Here is a 22,502-nt window from a genome sequence, read left to right as displayed (position 1 = left end):
TTGAGAAATGTAAGTATAACAAAGTTGCCAAAACTATTTCCAGCATTACTTTGGATGTTGACCTGTATTACTGAGTTTGATTATTAATGAGCTGTCCAATCATATTAATATTAAGAGATGTAGTTACAAGTTGGTGTGTATATGTGTGCATGGCCCAATTTTCATGTTATGCTGCCAGAAAAAAACTTATGGGAAACCTGGAATAACAGATGGGAAAAACCTCCATCTGAGACGGACTCACTACAGGTTTAAATTAAGAGATTTTTAAAAATTTGTTTACTATGGAAATTTGATACTGGTGTTTGCAAACAAGTAACAAATAGCAAACTCACTTTACTGATATAGGAGATATTTTTTTGTTTGTGTATGAAATATTAAAACTATCAGATGAGAAGAGAAAATACGTTTTTGTGTTACCCCATTTTTAGCCAACCTATTGTTAATCTTTATTCAACTTTTCTATTTTCAGAAGGCTTTAGAATTAGAGTAAGTTTTGCCATTTAAATTATGTATACTATTATATTTTAGGAATTGTTTTGTTTTGTTTATCTGCAAAATTGGATGTTATTGCAATAAAAAAGTTACAAAAAATGAGTTATATAACTGAAAATATTAAAATATTAAGGAAAATAATCAACAGTTATAGATTCAATATGAATCTATGTAATTTCTGCATATTTTTATTTATTAAAAATAAATAAAATTTCAATAATTTACAAGAAAGGATCTTGTGGTGTTATATCAATGATCCTTTTGTGTTTATTTTATCTCTATCTTTTTTCTCGTTTCCATACTATAACCATTCCATGAGCATCACTAGAAGCAAGGAGACTTTCATCATAATTGAAGCATACATCCAATACTGGTGCAGAATGCCCCTGGAGCTTGTTCACACAAGGTTTGTTATCTCTCTCAACGTCAAAGAAGTACACACACATGTCTTCACTTCCAGTTACTAGAAAATAAAGTGGGCTTTTTTTTGAATTTATATTTTAAAATAAAATAATCATAAGATAAACTAAGAAGTGAAAACAGTTTTTAAAGTCAAGTGGACAGCCAAAATTAAACCCATTTTAATCAGTGTGGTCTGTAAAGAATGATGCAACCTCATTTCATCATAACTAATAAAAAAAAAAAAAAAAATGCCCATATAAAATTGTGTTAAAATTTTTACATAGATATATGAGAATAAATTGTTCTTTTGTTGCTTGCTAACTCCTACCTTCCTACCTTATTGTTTGATTTAGCATTTAAAGCATGAAAGAATTAAAATTAATGTAGTACTATGAAATATAGTACCAAGGTACTTGGGGCAGGGTAGGAGGTTTTAAAATGATTTTTCATGTACCGGTGGTACTATATTTCATAGTACTACATTAATTTAACTCTTTGGACAACATGCTTACATCATAATAAACACATAATGAATTATAATTAAACAAAACCATAAATTGTTAACAAATTAAGAGTGAATTCAATGCCACTGAGGGAAAATAATGCATGAACATAATGCTCAAAAAATCAATTAAAACAATTTTACAATTAATTTAATTATAGCAAAAAGTCATATGAAACTTTTAAACAAGATGCTATCATGAAAGGATGCTATATGACAAAGGCAACGGATTGTTGCAGTAATCTTTTAAGGCAGTCAACTTGTTGAATTTCAAGTCATTTATATCATGCTGAATTAGTATATTTTGCACAAGGAGTACATATTTCATTTTTCAGGAAACTCAGGTTTTTCACAAGAACCTGCAAGATTTACAAAAAAAAAAAAAACCTTAACTGTTATTCTTTAATAGTTATTTTAAGTTGTATATTTATACTCTGCGACAGCCCTAACAGGTAATGGTTTTCAGCAGCATTGAGTCAATGAGCTGAGCAATTTTTGTGTTGATGAATTTGAAGGCACAATCTCACATCATCATCACAGCCAGCTATACTTTATACATATACTGTACTTTAAGAAACTTGATTGAAGTGTCATTTCAATGAATTGAGATGTTTAAAATAAATATCTCAAGTGCTTGAAAAAAACCTTAATAATCAAGAATAATACTGATGCCAAAATTAGTTAATATTCTGGCTATACAAATAAAATGTAAAGCTAGTTTAAAATAAGATAAAATCAAAAATTTAAATTAAGTTAATGAAGCATAATGCAAGAATAAAATAATTTCATGGAATCCTTTGGTAGTATATGCTACAAGAAATGGAAATTGTAATATAACCTGATAATATTACAATAATGATTCAGGCTTGTGTTGTCAATTTTGGCATTAACATAATGATTCATATATAACATATTGTAAAGGAAATATCGTTTAAAGGTGCACTTTCATTTAAAACATCAATATTGGAATGTTCACAGTTGCTACAGTGGGTGCAGTGCACATGGTGTTCACCAAAAATTCATACAAAATTTAGTCGATTTAGTTTTACAATTTACCAACAAATAGAAGATTCCAATTCTACAGGTCAATGCTGGAAAAAAGTTGTGAGTTAGGGTTAAATTTAAAACTGTCTATAATTCTGCCCAGACACGATAGGAGGGAGTACAAGCAGTTCCCGATTTACGAGTTTCCAGGTTCACAAGTTTTTTTTTCAAGTATCATCACAAAATCGAAAATATGAACATTAATTTCAAAAAACGAATGTTATACATTCATAAATACTGCATTTCACACCACACGCATAGCTATAAAATATAGTGTTCCCCACTTTACAATTTAAACAGTTCCAGAGACACCATCGTAGCGTGAAAATATTGTAATGTGAACCCAATAACACATTGTTTTTTGGTAGTTCATTCCATGACCTCAGAAGTTGAAATTTTTGCTATGTAATTCTCTAAAAGATAATTTTTATAGTGTAAATTGTATTACCAATTCAAATTATTAAAATGCACTACACTTTCATTGTTATCATATGCGCTGCTATAAGAACCAATTTTGAACGGCTTTATGATATTTTTATAACGCACATTTCTGGAGGTCATGACCATAAAACAATAAAAACAATTTTTACTTTCTGGTTCATTGGGCTTTTTTGTTACTATAAGCAATTATAAATGGTTAGTAAATTCGAAGTTATTGCATTTGCGAAAATACCAATAGTTGGAATTGAGTTTTTTTTACGTTATTATGGTGAAATGTGTTTCCCCTTTACTGAAATTTCAATCGTATAAAAAACATAAATAAATAAAATTTCAGAATCTTCTCTTCATTCCTTGTTACTCTGTGCAAATCGTGCTAGTTCAATTTGTGCATTCCATTAAAAATGCTTATGCATGCCATTGAAATTTATAAAGAAAAGAGAAGATTATCTTGAAAACAAACACCTCTTGAAGCATTTCTGAAGAAGACGACACCTCGTGCAACAAACTAATGAGTGCTGAGCCGATAATGAGCAAACAGCGAGTGTGCATTTAGTCAATGATGATAAAGAATAAAATAAATATTCTTTAACATTTGTTAGACATAAATAATTCCTTTATTATTATAATTTGCTTGATTTTACAGGCTAAGTTTTAAACATAAACATAATTGTTTAAACTTTGCCTTTGTTAGGACATGAAAACTCATGTCCTAACAAAGGTAAAGACCCACAGTGCTCCAACTGCAAGCTTAACAACTCACACTCAATAAGAGACCCTAACTGCCCGACATACCTGAAAATAAAGAGTCAACACAAGAACAGAATTGACTATGGGGACACGCCATAAATCGTTTAATTCTACAAAGCTCAAGATACTCCAACAGAATGCCCAACGATCAAAAGCAGTTGCAGAAGAACTCAGAATTAAGGAAGATGAAGTGAATGCCGACATCATAATCCTCCAGGAGCCTTACACACACACACTTAAAGCATGAGAGAGGATATCCAGTGACATACAAGGTCATCCAGGTGGAAGATGACACCCCCTGGCTAGCCTGCATCTACCTACTTACAGCCTTGAGGCCTATCTACGTGGTCTTCCTATACGGCAGGCCGGGAGAGGAAATATTCTTTGCAAACCAGTACCTACAGACACTACTCGACACATTGCCCAACTAGAGGATTCTCATTGGTGCCGATGTAAATTGCCAGTCCCCAACCTGGCATAGCACCATATCGGACTGCCGGGGGACAAGAAATGGACAGCTCCTTGAGGACTTCCTCGCAGCCTCCCCTCTAGTACCAATCAACAGACAAAATCAGCTATCAACCTTCTGCAACACTCTGTGGGAGGCAACTATAGACATCACCTTAGCAACCAACAACATCGCTGGCTACATCTCTGATTGGGAGGCGCAGGACTCCTGGACGACTTCGGACCACAGAGTGATTACATACCAGATCACCACTAATCAAACAGGCCACTAATAGGTTTGTAACTAAAAAAAGCTGATTGGGAACTCTTCAAGGAACACTTGACTGCCTCTACAAATGAACACCTTCGACAACTGAGAGAACCCAATGATCTACAGAGGGAAGTCACAAGGATAATCATAGCAGCTTCTGAAGCAGCAATAAAAAGAAAGAATCCGAGGCCTGGTGCTATCCCTTGGTGGACACCTGAAATCCAACAGCTGAGAAGAGAAGTAATCACAAGGCAGAAGCAGTTTCAAATATCCCGATGTAGCTGGCCTGCAGCCAAGGTCACTGCCTTGAGGGAAAGCTATATGAATGCAAGGATCCACTACACCAGCCTCATTCAAAAATCCAAGCAGAAGGCCTGGGAACAACTGGTCTCCACCACTGGAAACAACGATCCCTGAGGAGTGGCGTACAAAATTACCACTAACAAACTCCCCAGAGATGAAGTCATCACATCAACAATAATGCTGCAAGGTACATTGGCCACAAAGTGGGACAAGTCAATAGGAAATATATTGAACACAATCTTTCATGAACTAGTTCAGCCTTACATACTGAAGCAGCATCAGATCTGCCAAGCCAATGACGAATACCACGCGGAGCAACTGAGGCACCCTTCACTGTTAAGGAACTCCAAACAGCGGCCGCACAGATCAGAAACAATAAGTGTCCAGGACTCGATCTCCTGGAACCAGAAATCATGAAGAAAATAGTCGAAACCGCACCACAATTACTGCTACAACTGTTCAATACATATCTCTCAACAGGCACCTTTCTGTTGCATCTTACATTTGCTGTTTTCCAATAGAAGACTGGAAGACAGCAAATGTAAAGTTGATCATCAAAAACTTAACAAAACCACAGAGAAACCAGAATTGTACTGGCCAATTGACCTGCTTACTGTGGCCAGCAAGCTTCTAGAGAGGTTGCTACATAAAAGAATTCAACACCACTAAAATGTGGCCGGACTCTCAAGCCTGAACCAATTTGGCTTCAAGCCTGGAACCTCGACCATTGATGCGCTAAAGACCCTTCTGGTTGCTGCTGAAGTGTGTGACAGGAAATACTTCCTAGTCATCTCAATCGATTTTGCAGGGGCGTTTGACACAATATGGTGGCCGAGTGTCCTTGCCAGACTCAGGAAAGCATCCATATCAATGAATCTACACAGCATAATGAAAACGTACCTGTCTGGAAGAAGAATACAAGTAAATGCACCATACAGGAGTCTGGCTAGACCTGTCTTCAGGGGTTGCCCCCAAGGATCTGTCCTGGGGCTGCTCCTGTGGAACATGGTTCTGGATGAGTTCCTGGCAATGAACTTGGGAGAAGCTCGTACCCAGGCCTTCGCAGATGACCTTATTTTGACAATAACTGCAGACTCCTGGGCCCAACTAGAAGCCATTGCAAATCCAGCTTTGACAATACTAAAGGAATGGGCCTTAACCCACTGCTTGCAGATCTCTCTCTCCGGCAAAGACCTGCACAATGCTCCTGAAAGGAAAACTACAAACCCGAAGACCGCCACAGATCAAGATTGACAACACAACTCTCAAACTTAACACCCAGATAAAATATCTGGGCATCATCCTGGACCCTAACCGCTCATTTCAACCCCATTTGAAACACATAAGAAGCAAAATAAGGAATTATTCAGATCTCGTCGCCAGAGTTAACAGGAGAGACTGGGGACTCAACAAAAGCACCCTAACCCTATACTATAAAACCACCTTTCTTCCTATAATCATGTATGCCTCACCAATCTGGTACCAGAAAGCCACAATTGCAGTCAACAGAAGAAAGCTTGATACCATCCACAGATCTGTCCTCCTTTTGCTTACTCGTGCCTGCTGCACACCCTCCAGGTGCTGGCGGGTGCTCTACAACTGGATCTTGAAGCTGGTAGAACAATGATGCTATATTACCTTGCCAAAGCAGTACAAATTACCCATGTGGGACACACCACCAACCCCGCAAACAACCATAAGATGGAGAAAACCAAGACATTGACAGGGTGTACCCCCAGGCTCCTGCCTGGTTCCTCCTAGAATGAAAACAACCTATTTGATGATAGGACATGGCCATTTTAATGCCAAATTGACATCCTTTGGGCTGGTTGATAGCCCTCTCTGCTTCTGTGGAGAGGCAGAGACCTGGCATCATTTGATGCATAGATGCGAATACTAAGAGAATATACGATGCCTCCTAATTACCAGGATTAGACATGCTGCAGGACCAGGAGCTACACCTAGATACAGAGACGGAATACAGGACACTTTTGCGATTTGCCCAAGACTTGTTCTCCAAAAGAAGAACACTACTTGCGATTCATGGACCAGACTAATTAAAACAAGATAATGAACACCTTATAACTTGGATGCTAGGCTGATTTCATCATTAGACCTCCCACAACTTGACTAAGACGCAGTTCTGCTGCCACTACCAGCACCACCAAAGAACCAAGAACATCATCTCCTGGACACAGAAGATGAGCACACACCATTCAGCTGATACGCGCAAAATGCCTACAGCTGAAGAATTGAACTTGCCTTCCACAATGACCGACAAACCAGGACATTGACTTTACCTGACCAAAACTGAAAGGAACAGGAAAAAACCCAAATTGATGAGGAAAACATGCCCACTTAAATGGACCAAGAATGAGCAAGAGTGAAAACCCACTAGGACAAGAGTGAATGAAGGATATCCCCAAATGATGTTGGATGGAGTGCAAACTTCAACTCTCCGATTGCACACTGGGACACAGGGTTCGACTCGGGCTCATATCTAGAACTGAGATAACCAGACTTGATCCTGAAACTGACTGAAATAACCTTTGAAAAACGAAACATAAGCCAGTCAAGTGGACTGGAAATCCAAACATCACAACTGAACTGAACAGCAGCAATTGCTGCCACATGCCCTATTGGCGACCTGTGCTGGGCTCTAGCCTAATAGACTTTCATTCCCTTCCCTGGTGGGGGAGGTGACAGTGCTCCTGTCCCTCCTCTCCCGCCACCCCCTATTTCTTCTCCTGGTGGGGCACGGGCATGCCCCACTGTTCTCACTTGGGGTCGCCTTCTCTATCGTCTCCATACTTCTCTTTCCCCCCAGTCTTCAGTCTCCCTCTCTACTCTGCCTATATTGTCAGCGAATGCTCCACACAATGAAAAATTTTTAAGTGTCCAAATTCTCACTGCATATGTGAACCCCTTTTGGCTTAACTAGATTGTAGTGTCCATCACTCCCTATTTTTTTTTTTTTTTTTTCTCCATAGGCCCTAGCCACTGAAATCTCAGGAACCTAGGTGGCAGGGCCTGCCAGAGTAAATAATTTCTTAATACTGGTGTATCTAGTCTGCTCCACGAGGCCAAGTGTGGGCAATGTTGGGCTCCAGCATGAGCCCAACGTTGCCCACACTTGGCTAAATGACCAGAAGAACAACGATACAAAACACTACACTCATACAATATCCGTACACTTTTAAATCTCTGGCCTTCCCAGTGAACTGGTACGCATACAATGAAAGCAACGCAGAGATGGGGGAAACCCCTGGTGCCGTTTGACATTAAATACACTCACTTGTATGAAGTTGATTATTTTGAATAGCAAGGCTGTCATGCTGTGCCATGTAGATGTTAAAAATGTGCAGGGTTTCCTTTTGGGGCATGCTTAGAAAGCGTAAATTGTGTAGCCAGCGATCTACTGTTTTCTATTATTGGCATTTGTGGCGAGTAGATGTGCCTATTACAGCTCTTCATAGCGATATTAAAGAAGCATAGATAAAGAGGGGATTAAAGCAGGATTAGTGAAGTAGAGCAGGATTTCAAAGGTTTTTTAGTATACTGTAAAGTTTATTTTAATAAGTTTTTTTCTCCGTAATAGTTTGATTTATTTTTTTATATTATAAATATAATTTTTTGAAAGTTTGTTTTATTAATAATTAGTAAATTTTATAATGGTTATTACAAGATCTGCCCTGAACACTTCGTCAGACATGACTCATACGGTACTATGACTCATACGGAAATAGCTGATGTCGATTTCCAGGTGAGTCATGATTTTATCCTTTGCAGAACCTGTGGCATGTATTCCAAGGTAGACCTAGTGTATAATCCTAGCTCACTTGCAGATTCTTTTCTTTGTCACTGTTGTAAGGAGTGCACTGATCTTAAGTTACAATTTGGTGCATTGCTAGAACAATTTGAGTCACTGTAAAAACAGGTGCTTGCCCTCGAGAATAATGTAATTGGGAGCTCGTCAGGAACTCAAGACTCTAGCAATCTACCAAGCGATGCACTCCTGATTCTGGCTCCAGAACAGAATAACCAGGTGCAAACTACTCTAGTTCAAAAGGACCTAGTTTTATTAGGAGACTCCATTGTCAGGGAAATATTTTTTGTAATAGTTGCTCCTGGCAGACATACCAGGGTGTCTGCCGGGAGCAACTATTAATGATGTCACCACCAACAGACTGTCAGATTTTAAGGGGGCGAAAAGAGAATGTTATTATTCATGTGGGGACCAATGGCATTAAGCATACGTGATCTGACGATCTGTTAGACAAATATAGGACCATGCTGAAGAAATGTTGCGAGTTAGGTCACAATGTCTGTGTCTGCAATTCTGCCCAGGCATGATAGGAGGGATTATATGCTGAAAGCCTTGTGAATTATCTCAAGACTTGATGAACTCTGCAAGGCTTTTGGAGGGGGGGGGAATTTCTATCAGCTTGGCCCGCACTCATAGGTAGAAGGAATCTGTTTTGCAGAGATGGGATATATTTAAACAAAGGTGGTGCAAAAGTTTTTGCCAGTATTATTGAGGATACATTAAAGGTTAAGGGAAACTGCTAGTTTGGAGGGGCAAGGGTAATATAGATATGCATTTATCTGACAGCATTTGTCAAATTTATTCTTGCCCATACCTCAAGAGTATTTGTTTGTTACCGCAACAGAACATAGTAGCAAGATGCTCTGAGGGAAAATGCGTTTCAAATCAGCAGGTAACAAATGCCAGGGAAGCAAGTTTAAATAACTTTAAGGGGTGTGTCAGGGTAGTTAACTATACAAGAACACTAAGTCTTAATTGTTTATACAGTAATGTCAGAAGTGTTGTTAATAAAATGAGTGAATTCGAACTGCTGGTTAGGACAAGTAACACTGATATAATAGGGCATACAGAAACGTGGTGCCACCAGGAGATAAGGGATGATGAATTTCAGTACAGTATGTATAATGTATTTAGGAAGGACAGGTAAGATAGAAGGGGTGATGGGGTCATTCTTCTTATCAACAGTAGCCTGAGCACGATGAAAGCTTTCCTGGATTCAGATGTTTTGCATGCTAACATAGAATCTGTATGGTGCGAAATAGTTGGAAGCAAAGGTATAATGAGAGTGGGAGTAATCTACAGGCCAGGTGATTGTGAAGATTATGATGAGAGCCTCTATATGCAAATGGAATGGGCAGGTAAGCGTGAATGTCTTATTATGGGTGATTTAAATTTGCCTCTAATTGACTGGAGCAAATGGGAAGGAAATTCCACATGGGGACAAAATTTTTAAATCAACTAGATGATTGTTATTTGTATCAACATGTCAGGGAAAGTACTAGGGAAAAGAATACTCTAGATCTCATCATCACCCATGACATAATAGTGCTGACAGTAGCAGGAATGATCATGGAGTTCTACGGTGGACGATGGAGAGATTTTGTTTGTTTTTGTTATTTGGAGCTTTAGCAACTAAGGCCATATTGCTCCGGGACATGCGGTGGTCATTCCCTGACCTTTCCGCATCCTCCGTTTTTGGTGGTCACGGGCTCGAACCCCGGTCTAATCAAGAAGCGTGTGCGATGCACTGCTGCTCCTGCCCACCTGGCTACGGAGACGCCGACGATGGAGAGAGATAGCAGTAGTTAAAGGCAAAGGAATCGGTTATAATTTCAGGAAAGGAAATTACCTTAAGGTGCTACATGGCCTCTATTAAGTGGGTAGATATCTCCCAGAGAGCAAATACAATTGAATTAATGTATACCTTTAAAACATTAATCACAGAAGCCTTGAATGCTTACATACCATTAAAAAATACTCCATGAGGAGGATTCCAAGTTGGATGAATAATGAAGCTGCCAAATTACTTGAGCAGAAAAAGACGCCATGGAAAAGTTACAGAGCAATAAAAAGTACCATAGCCTATAACAGGTTAAGGGAAACTGCAAATTGATCTGTAATAATGCCACTGAAAAGGTTAGGCTGGCAAAGGCAGATTATGAGAAATCGCTGGAAAAGAGGGGAATAAGGAATTCTTCAAATATATAAATGCAAAGAAGAGAAGGACAAACCAGATCGGACCGTTATGTAATGGACGTGGGATAATATTAGATACCCCAGCTGAAGTTGCAGACGAATTCGAGTTACTTTGCATCGATATTTACATAAGAAAAACCCTTCACGTCAATGAGAAATTCTGGGAGTGAAGTTGAAAAAAATGTTATTAATGATGTTGAAATTTCGCACGATTATTTAATGAAAAACTTTCAAGCCTACAGGCCAGTAAGGCTCCTCGGTGATAGCATTTACCCTATAATCTTAAGGGAGGCAGCAAGTGCACCTTGGTAAGAGCACCCACCCCCCCCTTTGTTCCTCTCACCAATCTTATTGCCCTTCTCTATACTTGTTCCAATGGCTCTACATTCTTTCTAAAATAAGATCTTCAGACCTGTAAGCAATACTCCAAATGTAGTGTAACTGCTGCCTTATACAATGGGTAACACCGGCTAAACCAGGGGTGGGCAACTTTTTTCGTCAGCGGGCCGAATGAAATTTTTGTATCATGATGCGGGCCGAATGAAATTTTCGCATCATGATGCAGGCCGGAATAGATTGAACGATTTAATAAAAAAAATCAGAACCTAAAAAATGTTATATTACTTGAATTACCAAATTATTAATGTATTTTTAAAAAAAGTAAATACAATATTTAAATTTGTCAGAGCTCTATCTGTTTTGACAAAATTTTCAAAGTATTTTGTTGCTCACGCAAACCACATTTTAAATTTTCTGCTTCAATTTTCATTTGTTCCGGTGAAAATAGCTTATATTTTACGAAATGTTTTTTTTGAAAAATGCCTTTTTAGATTATATTCTTTAAAAACGGAAATAGTTTCGTTACAAACCAAACAAACAGCTTTATCGTCTATATTTGCAATTAAATATCTGAATGTCCAATTATCATTGAAAATGCGGCATTTGGCATCAATTTTTCTTTTTTTTTTAATTGGCTCATTATATTAATTATATTAAATTAAAAATTGTAATAATTAGAAAAGGCATAAAACATAAAATATCTCGCACCAATATTATTTTTTTTCAATAAGAAGTCAAACCCAAAGGAACTTCGTTCGATTGATGCTACAATAATAATTAGGAAATAACTCTTTGACGCTGCGTAGAATCACTTGGTTACTGTTGTACTGGCCGCGATTCCCGATTGAACCGAATTAAGCCGAACGATTACGGCGAGTGTAGTCAGGTATGGATTTTCTATATTTATGCATTTACTGAGGGGGCCGGATTCAACATCGTCGCGGGCCGGCTGTTGCCCACCCCTGGCCTAAACCCTTCTAGTGAAATTCCAGTGTGCAGTGCTCAGAGAACTTCATAGTTCTCTGAGCATTGCACAATTACCTAGGGCTTTTTTCATTCTTGGCTACCCTGTGTAAAGAAAGACACTGTTCAAGTATGGAGACTGCACCTAAAGAAAGACATTGTTCTTCTTGAAAGGGTCCAAAGACGGATAACTCGCCTGGTGAGATCGGCAAAAGGGCATTCATATAAGGAAAGACTTCGAATATGTGGGTTGCAGAGTTTGGAAACTAGGCACCTTAGAAGAGACTTGATTGACGTGTTTAAGGCTCTAGAGCCATAAGCAAAATGAATAAGGACGAAATTTTCACAGTTTTAAATGATTCTAGAACTAGGGGCCATAATTTCAAGTTATGGGGGGAGTTGTTTAGACTGGATTGCAGGAAGTTTTATTTTAGCCAGTGATTTATAAATTACTGGAATAAGTTACCTAAATGGGTGGTAGAGGCTGACAGTGTAGGGAAATTCAAAGGTCAGCTGGATAATTATCTAAGGAGGAGGGAAATGCATAGGTTGTCCATTTCCTTTTCTCTTAATAATTTTTATTACTATAATTTTTTTAAAAATTTTTCTTCTTATTATTATTAATTTGTTGTTATTCTTATTATTTTATTTTATGTATTTTTTGTTATTTTATTTTATTATTATCATTATTTTTTGGTTGGTACAGCATAAGCCATAGGCTTCCTTGCACATTAGCATTAGTACAGGCATTTGATGCAAGAAAGCAAGCTTATGCAGCATCAGCCAAAAAAAAAAAAAAAAAAAAACCCACTTCCACTTCACCCCTCTGTTCGTTCAAAATACCTGTCCAGCTGAGCCTTAAACTTATTTAGGCTATCAACCTCCACCACAAGGGATGGAAGTCTGTTCCACCAACCAACCACCCGCTGGCTAAAGGCAAATTTCCGCACGTCTATCCTACATCTGTCTTTCCTCAATTTGAATTTATGTCCTCTCAGGTGATTTTTCTGAGCTAGAGGAAGAATCCCATCAGCATTGAGCATGCTTAAACCATTCAAGGCTTTATACACCTCTATCAGATCACCTCGCTGGTGCCTAGTCTCCAGACACTGTAATTTGCAAAACTTAAGCCTTTCTTCGTAAGAGCACCCCTTTGTTCCATTCACTAATCTTGTTGCCCTTCTCTGTACTCGTTCCAGCAGCTCTACATCCTTCTTGAAATGAGGCCTCCAGACCTGTATACAGTACTCTAGGTGTGGCCTGACCATTGCCTTATACAACGGAATAATCACCTCCTTATCCCTGCTGGAAAAATTCCTGTATATCATTGACAATACTCCATGAGCTACTCTTGCAGCCCGTCTGCACTGCTCAGAGAACTTCATATCTGCCTGCACAACCACCCCCAAGTCCCTTTCATTCTCTACCACTGTCAGTGTAGTACCACAGAGTTGATACGTTGCTCTGGGGTTGCTGTTTCCCATGTGTAGTACTTTACATTTGTCAATGTTAAATTTCATTTGCCACCTCTCAGCCCATCTGCTCAACCTTTCCAGATCCTGTTGCAGCAGCATAATGTCAGTAGTGTCCTTGACAACCCTGCCAACCTTTGTATCATCTGCAAACTTGGACATTAAGCTTAATATACCATCATCAATATCATTTATAAATACAGAAAACAATAATGGACCCAGCCCTGAGGGACTCCACTAATAACATTAGACCATGATGAGCAGTGTCCATTGATTACCACTCTCTGTCTTCTCCCCCTCAACCACCCCTTTATCCATAGCAGCAATTTGCCTCCAATGTCACACTGCTCCAATTTGTGTAGCAGTCGTCCATGTGCAACAGTATCAAAAGGCTTTCTAAGATCCAAATATATAATATCAAAGTTATTCCCTGCATCCAGTTCTTTTGTGACTGCATCATAGTATCCAATCAAGTTGGTCAGGCAAGACTTCCCCTTAACAAAACCATGCTGTGTCTGAGTTATAACTGAAGTCTTGTCTAAATGATCCTGCAGTGCTTCTTTAACCAGTGCCTCCATTAATTTTCCTGGAACAGAAGTTAAGCTCACAGGTCTATAATTACTTGTGTCAGCCTTTGATCCTCCTTTGTGAATTGGGGTCACATTTGCACATTTCCAGTCTATGGGTACCTCCCCTGAGTCCAAGGAAGCTCTCATAATTATGGCTAAGGGTTTGCTTACTTCCTTTGCTGCCTCCTTTAATATAACTGGATAGATCCCATCCACACCGGGTGCCTTTCTTGTGTTTATCTTCAACAGTTTCTCCTCCACTTTACTCCCAGTTATTTCAAGATTCTGTAGCTTACTGCTAGAGTTGAATACACCTCTGGCATTCCCCTTGCTGAATAACTCCTCATGTGTGAATGTCGATGCAAAATATTCATTTAGTTTGTTAGCTACCTGAGCAGGATCATCAACAGTTGACCCATCAATATCAAGTGGACCAATCTGATTCATCCCCTTCCTTCTAGAGTTTACATAAGTAAAGAACTCTTTGTTGTTTTTCTTTGCATCCCTTGCAAAGGATTTCTCGTAATCTGCCTTCGCCTGCCTAACCTCCTTTGTAACTTGGTTGCATATCAACTTGTATCTATCATAGGCTTCTGTGCCATGTGTTAATTTGTAAGTATCCCATGCATTTTTCTTCTCTGCCATATGCCTCATTAGTTCATCTGACATCCATTTTGACCTAAACCTTGAACAATATTTCTTAGTTGGTATGTAAAGCCTAGTAGCTTCCAAGATAAGTTCTTTGAATGCTTCCCATTTTGAATTTGCTGTTGGTAACATCATCAGTTGGTCCCACTGTATAGAATTTAAATACTGTCTCAGTCCATCGTAGTTGCCTTTATGGAAGCAATAACCCTTCCCTTTACCCCTAATGGTAGTTACCTCTTTGAGTAAATCCCACTTCAGCACACTGTGATCACTGCCACCTAGTGGTACATTTATCTGCAGATTCTTAATGCATGAAGAATCACTGCTGATAATCAAATCAAGAGTATTACTCCCTCTAGTTGCCTCCCGAACATGCTGATGTAGAAAACAATCATCCAATAAATCCACAAAAGCCCTGCTAGTGTGTGAGTAACCAGCCCCCAAATTCCAGTCAATATCTGGGAAATTAAAATCTCCCATTATAAGACTCTCTGATTTACTGGCCCACTCTATTTCCCTGTACAGTTCCTTATTATACTCATCAGAGTCATTAGGCCTATAGCACACTCCTACTCTCAATTTTGATCTCCCAATGCTTATGTCACACCAAACTGACTCAACACTGCACTGTCCGGCGATGTCGACTGGCTTCACTTCCTTGGTTTTTATGTGTTTCTTAACTAATAGCATAACCCCTCCCCCCTTCCTATCCTGTCTATCCTTTCTGTAGACGTTGTACTCCCCAAATTGCAGTTCTGCATCCCTTATATCTGTGTGACACCACGTCTCTGATATCCCAACAATATCTGCCTTTGATGTTTTGAGCAATACCTCAAATTCATCAAATTTATTTACTAAACTCCTAGCATTGGTGTACACGCAAGTATACCTGCACCTGTTTCTATTCTTAGCTACCCTAACACAACCCATGTGTTTACTTGTACCGCAATGGCTCCCAGCAGTCTCTGAAATACCATGCATCTTGTTTTTCAGGCTTCTGCTCATTCTAATAGAAGCAGTGCAAGAATCTCTTTCACCTCTGCCAGTGGCTACTGTCAATCTATTGGTCTTTGTCTCCCCCCAAGCTAGCAGTTTTCCGACCCACATGTGGCCATTACTAATACTAATCTCTGCTGTCACATTGAGTTTACAGGGTGACATGATGAAGGCCAATACTCACTCCTGCTCCATGATGTTGTTGGGTTGAGAATGATAGAACACATATGTACTTGTGTCTGCTTTAATATTTGTTTCTTGTAGGAAGAATAGGTCATAATGTCATTGGATCTGGTCAAGGGCCAGCTTATTGCACAATGCAGAGGCGCATCCTCTTTCATTAAGAGAAAAAATGCTAAGCATTATCTACAGAAATAAAGGGAAAGTTTGCAAGTTTTGAAAGTGGTTAACATCCTGATTGATGGTATTGTTGTTTCAGCCCGTTAATTAATCAGTACAGACGCTTGGATCTATTCACATCTGCCTGTCCTTTTTTCCTTTTAGTTTGGAACGCAGATCCGTAATTTGTGAGATCAGCTTGGGTATGTTAGTGGTGAACTTCAGAGCTGTCACCAGCTTCTGTGGGGAGCCGCATACTTCCCATAGAAAGGAATATAGTTTTTTCCACAGTTAAAGGGCCTTTGTTGTAGGGAAAGTCGCTTTTCTCGTCCTATGAAGCACCTGAATCGTGGGAATCAGGGTTAGTATCTTCGTCAGTCCCAAGAAATTCGGGTTCTTCTGCATTTGGGTCATGAGTGGTTTGTAACTGCTTATTTATTTATTTCCATACTTGGTGGTATGATGGGCTTATTTGTGATCTGACCATTTGACTTCTGTGGTGTGTTCTGTATTTATTTTCGTCAATCTTATTGTTTTTGTTAGGGGTTTGCTCTTTTCCTGCTGCCATATATGTTGTCTTCTTCTGTTTTGTGACTTTGGCTTGGGGGTTGATTCTGAGAAAAATCTTTTGTTTCGGTTGGTCAGTATTTTGAAAAGTTTGGTCTGAATATTCTCAGACTGTTTGACAGTTTCTTCAGTATCCCCATTGTCTCTAACAGTCAGCTCACTTTGTGCATCTGGTCTGACCCTGGTTGGTGCCACCCAATTGCTATTACTTTCAGAAGAGTTAGAGATATGTGGGCAGTTTTTCCTGATGTGGCCCTCTTCGTGGCAGAAGAAACCTCGAGAGGAAATGGAGGTATAAAAGGAGTAAATTATTCCATTTTGATCGGGTTTGTTGAGTTTCGGGATGTTGTTTTCTGCATCACTGTTGGCGAAGTGCATAAGTGCTTGCCTGCAGAAGCTTTTTATATGCGAAAATTTGAGTTTTGTGGTTGATGCAGATAGTGTGCGTACTTTCCCAGTAACAGATCCGTATTTGGATAAAATTCCTCTGAGAAATTGATGAGGAATCTCAGGTGGGATGTGTGATATTGTAACTTTAGTTGGTGCTAAGGCAATTGGCACCACTTCCAGGTGATGAAGACCAATGTCTATTCCATTTTGCAGGATAGTTTGCACCCAGGAGGGGTGGTTGAAATACACCTGCACAGTTCCGGCCCTCAGGAGGCATGAGTAATATTTTTTGGTGGTACTTTGTCTGCGATCGCTGTAAGGTACTGCTCTAAAGGAGTATTTTCCTTGGTAGCAAAGATTACTATTCCATTTTCCCGGGAAGTAATAGCCGTTGCTTCATTTGTTGGAGCGTTGTTCGACCACATATATATCCAATTCTGGGCTGTGAGACAGAGGTTTTGCTGGGGCAAGCATAATCCATTTGATATGGCATTAGCATAAGTATTAACAGTTACGGACCTTGAGGTATTCATTTGTTGCCACAGGGTGTGGCTTCTGGTGTCAGGGTCACTGCTGGCAGTAGCTGTAGGTTCCGTCGCTGTGGTTGTTTGATCTTCGTTGGCCATAGCTGGGGCAATTGCTGGGGGTGGGTGGAATAAGCCATTACTGGAATATCCAGCCTTCCATGGTTACATTTGAAAATTAAAATCTAACTTAGCTCAAACACCACTAAATCTACACAAACAAAATTATTACTACTCGAAAGCTCTCCCAAAGACGAACCGAACAATATAAGTCTTAAATGGGGTTCTCGCAGACAAACGCTGAAAACGGACAAAGAGGCTATTGTTATTTTTGGTTTTTAGGAGCATTAGCAACTAAGGCCATATTGTTCCGGGGATATGTAGTGGTCGTTCCAACCTTTCCGCATCCTCCGTATTTGGTGGTCACGGGCTCGAACCCTGGTCTAAGGACAAAGAGGCAGGAGCTCAAAAGCATGTGTCTGATGTGACATAAACCACAGAGAGTGAGATAGATAGATAGATATATTTTTTTTTTTTTTTTTTTTTATTTATTAAAACGTGAACAGTAGATACATTTTCAACAACTATTTACATTCTATGTACAAAGCAAAAAAGAAAGATAAAGAAAACTTTTTAGAAAGAAATACAAAGGTTTCAATATTGTAATTTCTGGAAATAAGAAAAAAAAACAGTTTCTTGGGGTTGGGTCGTTCTCATGTTAAGTATCACACGTTGAAGGTGATGGACTGTTCAGTGATGGTGAAGAGGTGACCGCCACTGTTCCATTCGCTGGTAAGATGATCCACAGTTTCTGGTTTTTTGCTGTGGAATTCGAGTAGAAGTCTGCTCTGCACTTCCTCCGTAGGCTCCACTTCAGATGTTGCGCCGATGTCTCGACAGGAGGCACATCGTCACTGCTTCTTGTGTGCTTCAAGTAGAAGTTGTAAATGACGGCCTTGGCCGCAATGAATAGGAAGTTGCAGGTGGTGTGTGCTGTCTGCTCAGTGAAGTAGGTACCAGTAGTCCTCGGAGTGTGGGCGTGGTTGCAGGCAAGCTTTGCTGCATCCAAAGCGTATTTGACGAGTTCCTTGTTCACAGGGCATGCCAGGTATATGTGTTCCAGGGTACCTGGGATGGCGCAGAAGAGGCAGTAGTTTGAGGAGCGTAACCTGAAGATTTGTAGCTTGAATGGGGTGGGAAGGATGTTGTGCCACAGTCTCCACTGGATGTCTGCGTCCGATTTGGAACATTTCGTCCTGTACGGAAGGTTCCACTGAAAGTTTGATGGTGGCTTGTGGTGAGTGGAGAGGGGTGCAGGGACAGCTTGGCAGGTGGATGACGGGAAAATCGTGGTTGCATGGCGAGACATGATTAGCTGATAGACTTTTTTGGAGGGTACAAGGGGACAGAGGTACCGTGTCTTCTGGTGATGTGATGACGAAGGTTGGTGTAAGCGAGGATCCAGTGACATTTCCAATCCCTTTAGTTGTAGTGATGTCTGGAAGAGCTTGTGTGATCACTGATTTTAGATGTATGTGTTGCTGCTTTGCATTTATGGTTTTAATGGGCAAATCTTCTGATCCTTTCCATTCAAGGCTTGGTGTCAGGAGGTCGCCTATGGTTCTTATTCCTGCCCAGTTCCACGTTGGGAAGAAGAGAATTTGCAGGGTCTATTATTCTTTTTTTTGTAGAAGAGCGGTTCTGAAAGTATTCCGGGAAGGGATGTTCTCTCAAGATTATGGTGAAGGTTTAGCTTTTTCCAGCGGTATAGTGCGTCTTTATAAAACGGCGGTAGTTTGAGTGGTACTGGTGCCATGTCCATTCTCAATATTGTTGAAAGGGATAGTTTTCTAGTGGCTGTTGCTAGTAGTTTATCCGTAGTGTTGGAATGTGCGTATTTTGTTTGCAGCGTCTTAAGAAGAAAGGTGATCCGGAATGCTGTGATTTTGTTGTCTAAAGAGACCAACCCTTGACCCCCGTGAGTAAGTGGTTGGCTAAGTTTGGAGCAGGACATCCAGTTGGTTTTGTTCCAAAGGAAGCTTCGGACAGATGCCTGGATTTGGTGGAGGAAGTCAGCAGGTGGAGTGAGAATTTTGAAGGTGTGCCAGAGAACGCTTGCCGCCATATGATTGACCACAAGCACTCTCCCTCTCAGCGAAGATGTGGCGCACATGCTTCTCCATCTCCCGAGTACTTTGTTGAAACAACTCAGCAATTCGGGCCAGTTCTTCTGGGAGAAAAGGAGGGTACTGCCGAGGTACACACCTAGGTATTTCTGTCCCTCGCTGGACCATGTGCCTTGGATGGGGGAGTCGGTTCTAGTTTTCCAGTTGCCAGCCCACAGGCCGCTGGTCTTACAGTGGTTGAGTTTTGCACCTAAAGATCATGAGCCTTTTCAATGACTTCAAATTCACTCTCGTGTCGTATTGCAATTGTGACGTCATCTGCGTATGCTGAGTAGGTTATATTTAGGTGGGGTTCTGGTAGCAGCGTTCGTCGGGATTGTATACTGGTGGCAATTTTATTAAGGAATGGTTCTATGGCAATTGCATAGAGTTGTCCAGAGAGTGGGCAGCCTTGTTTTATTCCTCTGGAATATGGAAAGTGGCAGGTGAGCTGGTTGTTGAGTTTCAGGCAGAATTTGGCTTCCTTGTATAGCAGATGGATTGCTCCGATAAGGTCCATATCCAAAGGCTTTCAAGGTTTGAAATAGGTAGCTGTGTTCTACTCTGTCGAATGCCTTTTTCTGGTCAAGGCTAATTAGTGCTAGGAATTCTCTTTGGCTGTTTGCAGTGGAGAGGAGGTCTCGGATCAGATGTAGATTGTCGTGAATCGATCTTCCAGGTACAGAGCATGTTTGTTGGTGATCGATGATATCAGGGAGAGTGGCTTTTAATGTATTGGCGATGGCTTTGGAAATGATTTTACAGTCCGTATTCATTAAGGAAATCAGGCGCCAGTTTTGTAAATTGGTGCGATTTCCTTTCTTGGGAATCAGTCGAGCGACAGAGGTGGTGACCGAAGCTGGTAGTCCATGGAACTGAGCTTCTTCAAGCATTTCAAAGAGTAGCACTCCGAGTTTATCCCAAAACGTTTGGAAGAATTCAGAAGTCAGTCCGTCCAGACCTGGTGATTTATTTTTGGAAAGGGCTTTGCATGCTGCTGTTAGTTCTTGTAGGGTGATTTGTTTCTCCATACTGCATTGGGCCGTATGGGAGATTTTTTTTAAGTCCTGAAAGGATTTCCTCCGTTGCCTTTGTAGAGGTTTCTTGAGAACTGTAAATTTCTCTATAAAAGCTTGTTACTTCAGAGAAGATTTCCTCTGGGTCTTCAGTGATGTTTCCGTTTTGCAACTGAATGGCAGTGATGGTGGTTGATTTCTGATGTCTGTTTTCTAATGAGAAAAAGTATTTGGTTGGGGTAACAGATAGATTTATGTGGGTGTATCTTGATCTGAGCAGGGCGCCTTTTGCAGAGTGTTCTAAGTGGGTTTGTATGGCTTGTAGTGTTGACTGATAGGTCTGACTATCAGATCGGAGTTTTTCAGCCTTTGCTCAAGTTGATAGAGGTTATTACGCTTTTGTTGACTTTTCTGATGGCTGTACGTTTGCGAGAATGATTTCAGTTTACTTTTAAATCTAGGCCACCACGTGTTCATGGGCTCCAATCTGTCTTTGGATTGGGCAAGGTTGGATATCAGGTCTTGCAGCTTAGAAATGTATTCCTTGTCTTGAAGAAGGCTATTGTTGAACATCCAATAAGCACTTCCACTTTTGCAGTGATTGGGTGAGAAAGAGAGCTGTAATTTGATAAAGGAGTGATCTGAGATATAAGATGGCAAATGTGTGATGCTTCTGACCAGGGGGATGGTGTGTTTTGGGATGTAGTATCTGTCCAGTCGGGCTTGGTAAGGTAGTCTTTCAGATGCTGTATTTGCTGATCTCCAGGTGTAGGACTTTTCTTCTGGGTGCTTGTGTCTAAATATGTCGACCAGTTCATTGTTGTTTATCAAGGCCTGCAGGTTATTGATTAATGTTGTGCGGTGCTCAGTGCATCGTACTCTGTCCATTTTTGGGTCGAGAGTGCAGTTGAAGTCGCCAGCAAGAATGATGTGTCCTTGATCTATAGTAGAGATGTGGCTTTGTATGAAGTTGGTTATTTGAATAGCAAGTCTGTCTTGCTGTGGCATGTAGATGTTAAAAAGGTGCAGGGTTTCCTTCTGGGGTGTATCCAGGCGGGCGTAAATTGCGTAGCCAGCGATCTCTGCTATCACATTGAGCTTGCAGGCGGACTTTTGATGAAGGCCGACACTCACTCCTGCCCCATGATGTTGTTGTGTTGGAGAATCGTGAAATACATATGACCAATCTGTCCATTTCAAGGATGGCCTTGTGTCTGTTTTAATATTTGTTTCTTGTAGGAAGAGTAGGTCGGCATAATGTCGTTGGACCTGGTGAAGGATCAGCTTATTGCACAATGCAGAGGAGCATCCTCTTGCATTAAGTGATAGCATGCTAAGAGTCAGCATTATCTGCAGGAATAAAGATAAGGGTTTTGCAAGTTTTGGGGCGGTTAACATCCCGACTGATGATATTGCTGTTCAAGCCCGTTAATCAAGTAGTACAGGCGTTTGGATCTATTCACATCTGCTCTGTCTTTCTTTCCTTTTAGTTTGGAACGCAGACCCATAAGTTGTGAGATCAGCTTGGGTATGTTAGAGGTGAACTTCAGAGCTGTCACCAGCTTCTGTGGGGAGCCATGTACTTCCCGTAGAAAGGATCGTAGTTTCTCCACAGTTAAAGGACCTTTAGTGTAGGGAAACTCGTTTTCCTCGTCTTCTGAAGCACTTGAATCGTGAGAAACACAGTTGGTCTCTTCTTCAGTGCCCAGAAATTCGGGTTCTTCTTCATTTGGATCGTGAGTGGTTTGTAGCTGTTTATTTATTTCCATACTTGGTGGTATGATGGACTTATTTGAGATCTGACCGTTTATCTTCTGTGGTGTTCTATATTTATTTTCGTCAT

At 40.2% G+C, this 22,502-nt stretch overlaps 1 protein-coding gene across 1 annotated transcript in view; it reads right to left on the bottom strand.

Moving 5' to 3' along the window:
• Window positions 1–741: 741 nt before the first annotated feature.
• LOC150083090 (WD repeat-containing protein 13-like) overlaps window positions 742–22,502 on the bottom strand; it is a 376,518-nt gene continuing 354,757 nt past the window's right edge. Inside the window, exon 14 of the mRNA XM_090377026.1 lies at window positions 742–955. Within this exon, the coding sequence (XP_090233152.1) occupies window positions 771–955 (185 nt within the window). The 3' untranslated portion in view covers window positions 742–770. The remainder of the gene's footprint in view (window positions 956–22,502) is intronic.

This window comes from Mastigoproctus giganteus, chromosome 7 (genome assembly GCF_048544385.1).
Source record: "Mastigoproctus giganteus isolate SK-2022 chromosome 7, ASM4854438v1, whole genome shotgun sequence".
Lineage (NCBI taxonomy): Eukaryota > Metazoa > Arthropoda > Arachnida > Uropygi > Thelyphonidae > Mastigoproctus > Mastigoproctus giganteus.
The sequence above is the reverse complement of the archived record's forward strand: the minus strand, read 5'-3'. Positions and strand labels throughout refer to the sequence as shown.